This window comes from Cricetulus griseus, chromosome 2, assembly GCF_003668045.3.
Source record: "Cricetulus griseus strain 17A/GY chromosome 2, alternate assembly CriGri-PICRH-1.0, whole genome shotgun sequence".
In the NCBI taxonomy this organism is placed as follows: domain Eukaryota; kingdom Metazoa; phylum Chordata; class Mammalia; order Rodentia; family Cricetidae; genus Cricetulus; species Cricetulus griseus.
In genome coordinates, this window is record NC_048595.1 from 13,903,703 (window position 1) to 13,911,339 (window position 7,637).

General features: G+C 46.3%; 1 protein-coding gene across 9 annotated transcripts in view; it reads right to left on the reverse strand.

Annotated features, from left to right (window-relative positions):
• Ubr4 (ubiquitin protein ligase E3 component n-recognin 4) overlaps positions 1–1,904 on the reverse strand; it is a 111,914-nt gene extending 110,010 nt beyond the window's left edge. For 7 of the 9 annotated variants that reach the window (XM_027399858.1, XM_027399859.1, XM_027399861.2 and 4 more), the window contains exon 1: positions 1,683–1,904. In XM_027399858.1, the coding sequence (XP_027255659.1) occupies positions 1,683–1,858 (176 nt within the window). In that variant the 5' untranslated portion in view covers positions 1,859–1,904. The remainder of the gene's footprint in view (positions 1–1,682) is intronic. The other 2 variants (XM_027399864.1, XM_027399865.1) reach the window with 1 other exon arrangement.
• Between the last annotated feature and the right edge of the window lie 5,733 nt (positions 1,905–7,637).

The window sequence follows — 7,637 nt, forward strand, 5'->3', positions numbered from 1 at the left end:
ACATTATAACCTCAGTTCACATCCATAAAGACAAAAGAAAATGTTCTAAAAGGAAGTGAACATTTGTTGATTGTAAGCAGTAAATATGATTCAGGAAAAATATCAGTAATTTAGACATTTAAGAGAGTAAAATAGGATCCTGTGTGGTTGGCTGGAGATGGCGAGTGTCCAACACCCAAATCTGAAAACCTGACTTTAATCCCTGGAAACCAATACAAAAGGAGAGAATCAACTCCTAAAACCTACCCTCTGACCTCCAGTAACATTCTTTCTCTCTCTCTCTCTCTCTCTCTCTCTCTCTCTCTCTCTCTCTCTCTCTCTCACACACACACACACACACACCGATAGAAATAATTAGATTAAAAGACAGAATAGGAATAGAGAGGTGGCTTAGTGGTTAAAACACTTCCTGCTCTTCCAGGACCCAAGTTTCAGATCCCAGCACCAGTAGTATCAGATGACTCATAACTACCCTTAACTCTTATCTCCAAGGGATCTGAAGCCCTCTTGCTTCCACATACACATGACACACACATACACATGGAGTCAAAAGAAGAAAAAGTTAAAATGAAGAGCTACATAATTTAAGAGTAATATTTTTTGGTCCTTGTTTACAAATTCGGAACATTATATTAAACATGATTAAGCAGGACAATATACCTGTTCAATCTTAAGTTACCAGACCCAATCACCGTTTTATTATAAATTGTTAAAGAGCCTTCATCAAAAACATCACTGTCAGAGACAATTACTGTGATAATGTGTCGGACCATGAGCCTCCCTTGAGTAACAGAGATTTCTAACTTTCCAAATAACATTTAAATATACTCTGTTGACCAACAAATTAAAAAGAACCAGGGAGCTACTGCGCCAGGTTTGGTTAAGGAAACGAAAGTGAGAAAACAGGCTTTAAAAGCCTGAGCCTAGTATTAAACTCTAGTATCAAAGACTGCTGAGCCCAGTAGTCAGGAAAAGATAGAGACACTAAGATCGCCACCTTCCCATGAAGAAATACGACTCCTGCAACCTTACAATATGTACAAAAAAGGTAAGAGCACATAACAGCAAGACACGAATAGTCCCCTAAGTAAGAGACTGAAAGCATTTTCTTGAGAAAGAGGACTCGGCTCTCGGACACACGCAGTTACAGTGCAAAAGTATGAGAGATGCAGAGTAAAACCAAAGTATTCAGTGGTAACTAGTGGCTTCAGTCACAGAAACAGCACGTGCCCCCAGTGATCACAGCACCAAAGAAAGACCGTTATTAAAACTTGTGGTAGATCTCCAAAGTAAATCTCGGGCTCCGCTGGCAGGGAGAAATGCAAACTCATCCCCGCCCTGACCTTAACACAGAGGGGCAGCCGGGAAACACCCGCCAAGGAGCACCTTGCATCTCAAAAACCAGTTCTCAAACGCTGGAGGCCACGCCCTCCAGCAAGGGCAGCCATAAAAGTTTTGCTCTGAAGGGGAAATCGAGTCAGAGATGGTTTACGCCGGCCAGAGAAGACCAGGGGAGCTCTGGTCCCCAGCGCCCGGGAACCCCGAAACCGTGCGTGGGGTGGATTCCCGGCGGGAGGCTGCGGGGCAGCGGGGACTCCAGACCCCGCAGGTCCTCCCCTCCCCCTGCGCCGCCCGCCGCTCGCCGCCGCCGCCGCCCGCCGCCCGCCGCCGCCGCCCGGTACCTCTCGATGACTGAGGCCACCAGCTGCGGCAACTCCTTCATCTCAAAGGCGGAGTAGGACGCGGACAGTAGGGGCCGCACCGCCACCTCCCAGCCCGGGGTCGCGTCCTGCCCGGTCGCTGGGGCTCCGGGCGCTGGAGCCGCTGCCGCCGCCTCGTCGCCGCCGCTCGTCGCCATCTTCCGTCGTACTACTGCGGCTCCCTCCGGGGGCTTGCCACCGGCCCAGCGCCGCCTCCCAGGAGGGGGCGGAAGTGACGCAACCGTGCGCGTCAGACGGCGCGCCGCGGGTCGCTCAACAAAAACGTAAGGCGCTGTGCCGCCTCTGACCTCTCGGGGCAGGAGCCGAGGCAGTGCGCCTGCGCAGCATTGAGCGCCTCAGGGGAGAGCCGCGAGCGATGCTCTCTGCGCGTGCCCTGGAAGGGCGAGCACCACTGCGCATGCTCGCAGAGAGCACTCCCTACTGCGCGTGCGCGGGCCCTGCTCTGAGCGGAAATGTGTTTTCCATCCTGAGGAGGAAAAGGTGAGTTTTGTGACTTGGATTCAGAAGAGATGTGAGGGGCAGCGGAATGGCGCCGTCCTGGGACTGTCAGGGACTCGAGAAGAGGAGGCCGAAGCGTGCTCGCCGTTAGCCTCCTTCTGCCCGGCGAACCCCAGGAGCAGCCATTCTACCGCTTCCCAGTTCGCAAAGCTTTCTCCGCACACCACGTCACGAGTTCATATTCTTGCTTCACTTCTTTGTATGTTTGGGATCCCTTCAGTAGTAATAATGAGAGGGGGTTGATAGTTTTTTGAAATGTGGTATCAATCTCCTTCCCTCAGGCTCCAGAGGGCTGACTTATCGTCGCGACAGTCTTTCAGGGGCTCCTTATTTAGTACACGTTGGCCTCGGCTTGAGCAATCCTTCAATCTCCACCTCCGGTGGAATTACAGGTGTGGGTGAGGTTTGTGGGGTTTTTTGTTTGTTTTTTCTTTTGGTTTGTTTTGGGGGGGTTGTTTTGGTTTGGTTTTTTGTTTTTTCGAGACAGGGTCTGTGAGGGGTTATTTTATTCGGGAGTCCCACTGAAGTCCAGGTTGGCCAGGAATACTATACAACCTTCCTGTTTCAGCCTCGCAAATGCTGGAAGATTATAGGTTGCCACACCACATCCGGCCATCGGCAGTAATAGCAAGTCAAATATTTCTGGCTTTTAGGTAACAAGAACTTTTCAAATACAAACATTTCCGTAGTGGAGGTTTCTTCTTGTATCGTCTCAAAGACTTGGGATAACATCTATGTTCTAAATTTAGATTGAGGAGCTGAAGATATGGCTTAGCAGAATTCCATTCTCAGTACCCAGGTCCAGCTGCTAGCTAAGGCCTGTAATTCCAATTCCAGGGGATCCAGCCCTCTCCTGGACTCTATAGGAACCTGCATTCCCACACACACACACACACACACACACACACACACACACTAAAAGTCAATCTTTTTTTAAATGTTTTGTAGTGGCAGCACTTGATTACCACAAATTCAAGACCAGCCTGTTCTACATAGCAAGTTACAAGCCATTTTTCTGTCTCAAAAAAAAAAATCATACATTTAGATAACAAGCACTGAAAAATAGTTTAGATGAAGCAAAAGTTTCATCAATATTTTGGCCTAAAAAAATAAGACAGAAACTACAGAATAGTAATATTTTAAGAACTAAAAATGAAAATGAAGAACTTTTAACCCTGAGAGGCTGGGGAATGATCTGTGAACTTCAAATTGTAGGGGCTAGAGAGCTAGCTCAGCAATTAAGAGTACAGGTCGCAGGTTCAATTCCCAGCACCTCTAATCACCAGTAAGTCTAGCCCTGGGAATCTAACATTCTCTCTGGCCTTCCCCCTGGATCTAGAGTTATTAGTGGGGCACACACATACACATAAATAAAAACAATTTTTTGTACTGTTTTTCGAGACAGGATTTCACTCTGTAGCCCCAGTTGTCCTGGAACTTACTTTGTAGATCAGGCTGGCCTCAAACTCAGAGATCCACCTGCCACTTCTTCTGCCTCCTGAATGCTGGGATTAAAAGTGTGAGCCACCACTGCCTGGCAATAAACACAAATTTTAAGGGAGTTGGAGAAATGGTTCTTTCAGAGGCCCAGGTTTAGTTCTCAGCACCCACAGCCATTTGTAACTACCAAGGGATCTGATGCCTTCTGATCTCTGAGGGCACTGGTCATGTAACTGGTACACACACCTGCAAATAAAACATTCATGTACATAAAATAAGTCCTTTAAAAATCTTCAATAAGGGGCTGGAGAGATGGCTCAGAAGTTAAGATGACCCACTGCTCTTCCAGAGGTCCTGAGTTCAATTCCCAGCAACCACATGGTGGCTCACAACCATCTATAATGAGATCTGGTGCCCTCTTCTGGTGTGCAGATATACATGGAAGCAGAATGTTGTATACATAATAAATAAATTTTTAAAAATCTTCAATAAAATTTAAAAGCTGAGCAATAGTGCATTTAATGCCTCTAAATTAATTAATTTAATTAAATGCCTTTAGTCCCAGCACTCAGGAGGCAGAGGCAGGTAGATTTCTGAGTTCAAGGCCAGCCTGGACTACAAATCAGGTTCCAAGACTGCCAAGGCTACATAGAGAAACCCTGTCTCAACAATGACAAAAAGTAAAGCTAAGTGATCAGTGGTATCCACACTTTGGTCTGTCATAGGCTCCCTAACTGGGACGGGTGGATATGTATGTTGTGTCTCCCCAGGAAATGTTTTGTCACATGACACCCTCTTGTCTCCACCTCATGACCAGTAATTCATCTCTTCTTGAACACCTTCCCCATTCAAAACCAGACAGGAAATGGTACAGAATCACCCATTTTAAGTGAAACTGTAAGGGGCTAATAAACCACATTAATGAAGATAAGGGAAGAAAGGGTTCATGGGATGCTCACAGAAAGAAACCAAATGGATCAGAGAACCGAGAGAACAAATACAGTCTCAAAAGCTAGGTGGAAACTGCTTCAGACTGAGGCAGGCTGGCACATCCTCTTGCATTGCTTGCCCTGAGATTGTTGGAAGGGCACAGAAGCAGCCCCTGAAGTACCATGTTGGAGAGAACTGAGCCTCCGATAGCAGGGTTCCACCTTGTCTAGGATACTTCCAGTGTCTGAGTTCCACTTCCCAGACACCTTCAAGTCACAGCTAGCACCAACTTGACATCCATGTGAGGACTATCTATAGCCCACCCAGCCTTCAGACACCTGGGGGTGACCAGCATCTTGGTTGTAGCTTCTTAAATTTGAGTCACTCGACACCTCATCTACAGAAATTACATGAGCTAATCAAGGGTGGTGGTCTTTTAAAAAAATTAAGAGGTAGGAACTCAAGAGATGGCTTAGGGGTTAAAAGTACAAAATGCTTTTGTAAAAGACCTGGGTTCAGTTCCCAGAACCCACATGACAGCTCACAACTGTCTTTCACTCCAGCCCAAGGGGTCTGATGCCCTCTCCTGGATCTTTTAGCACTGAGCATATACATGGTACACACACATGCACACAGGCAAAACATACATACACATAAAAATAAGGACAAGCATGGTGGCACATACATTTAATTTCACCACTCAGAAGGCAGAGGCAGGCAGAGCTTTGTGAGTTCAAGTCTGGTCTGGTCTATGCAGAGTTCCAGGACATCCAGGACTATATAGACAATGTATTAAAAATGAAAAACAGGATCTCTGAATTTGAGGCCAGCCTGATCTACAGAACAAGTTCTAGGACAACCAAGGCTACACAGAGAAACACTCACCTCCCTCCCCCCTCCAAAAAAAAAAAAAAAAAAAGGCCAGGTGATGATGAAGCATTCCTTTAATCCCAACACTCAGGAGGCAGAGGCAGGCAAATTTCTGTGAGTTTGAGATCAGCCTTGTCTACAGAGTGAGTTCTAGGACAGCCAGGGCTGAGAAACCCTGTCTCAAAAAACAAAACAAAAAAAATTTTAAAAAATAAAGGAAAATCAATAATTCTAAGAAATCACTCAGGCATTAGCTATTTTAATCACCTGTTTTGAGCAACTCTGGTGAAATAGTAAAGGTTAAAAGGTGAACTGTGGCTGGGCGTTGGTGGCGCACACCTTTAATTAGCACTTGGGAGGCAGCGGCAGAGGCAGGTGGATCTCTGTGAATTCGAGACCAGGCTGGTCTACAAGAGCTAGTTCCAGGAGAAACCCTGTCTGGAGAAAAATAAAATAAAAAAGGTGAACTGTGGTTATATTTTTGTTTATGATCTAAGCAATAAAGCTTGCCTAAAGATCAGAGTGCGGAGCCAGTCACACTAGTTAGCCATAGAGGCCAGGCAGTGGTAGCATACAACTTTAAACCCAGCATTCAGGAAACTGAGGCAGACAGATCTCTGTGAGTTCAAGGCTACCCTGAGCTACACAAAACTGATCCTGTCTAAAAGAGAATAAATAGAACCAAACAGTGGTAGCTCCATCTTTAATCCCAGTACTAGGGAGGTGGAGACAGGAAGGGATATGACTGGGCAGAGAGAAGAATATAAGGCAAAAGGAGACTGGAGCTCACTGCAGTCTGAGCAGTCAGTCTGAGGACAAGATCGCCCTTTGGTCTGAGCATTGGTAGAGGTAAGAACTCTAGTTGCTGGCCTCTCTGCTTCTCTGATTCTTCCACTTCCATGCCCTGATAGCTAACTCCCAGTTTTTATTATTAAGACCAAAGAGAATTTGTACTACAGTAAACTACAGATCTCTCTCTCTCTCTCTCTCTCTCTCTCTCTCTCTCTCTCTCTCTCTCTCTCTCTCTCTCTCTCTCCCCTCTGTCCCTCCCTCCTCTCTTTTTCCAGATTTCTCTGTGTAACAGCCCTGGCTGTCCTGAAACTCACTATGTAGACCAGGCTAGCCCTGAACTCACAGATATCAGCTTGCCTCTGCCTCTGCTTCCAAAGTCCTGGGATTAAAGGCGTGCGCCACCACCACCTAGTGAACTATAAGGAATTCTATGAAGGGTGAGTCACTTCCTGACTAGTAAGTAGGGAAAAACTACAGTCTTGCAGACTGACTATGCTATGAAAACACAGCAGGCAGTATATGGAGCTAGACATGAGGCTAAGCCATTATGAGCACTGGCTGCTCTTCCAGAGGACTCAGTTCAGTTCCCAAGACCCCCACGGTGGCTCAAAATCATCCATAATCCCGTTCCAAGGTATCCAACAAACTATTCTGGCTCCATTGGCACCAGCCACACACACAGTGAACTCACATAGATGCAGTGAAAACACTCATAAAATAAAAAAACCTTAAAACAACAAACAAAACATGGCAATGTGATGAGAGCTGATGATGTCACTTGGCCACCTTACACAGAATTCAAACCAGTCGACCTCAAAACTAGGGCATGCTGGGCATAGTGGAGTATGCCTTTAATCCGGGCATCTGTGTGCATTCCAGGCCCGCCTTAGTCACATGGTGAGACCTTGCCACAAAACAAAAACAGAAAAATGGATACCATTGTCTTCTCCCATGTGGCTTTTCACACAGCCACCAAGGACAAGGGCCTCTCATTGGAAGTGTAAGCTCACACCCCTTACTAACACCAGCTAGACAATTTACCAGTAGAGGAAACCAGTTACTACCCACAGGAAGTTGGCATGCTGCCTTATGCTTACAGAGGCCAGGAAAGGATGTTGGGTCTCTTGGAGGTAGAGTTAAAGGTGCTTGTGAGGTACCCAATGCAGGTAGTGGGAACTGAACTTGGACCCTCTGAAAAAGCAACAGGTACTCTTAAACACTGTGCCATCTCTCCACACACACCCCTCCTTAAAAAAAAAAAAAAAAAAAGACAAGGTCTCAGGTCTCATAGCCTAGGCTGATACACAGCCGAGGATGATCAAGTATACTATGATAGGGTGTGCCTCCACATCTTGATTTGTTTTCTGGGTTTGTTTTTGTTTTTTT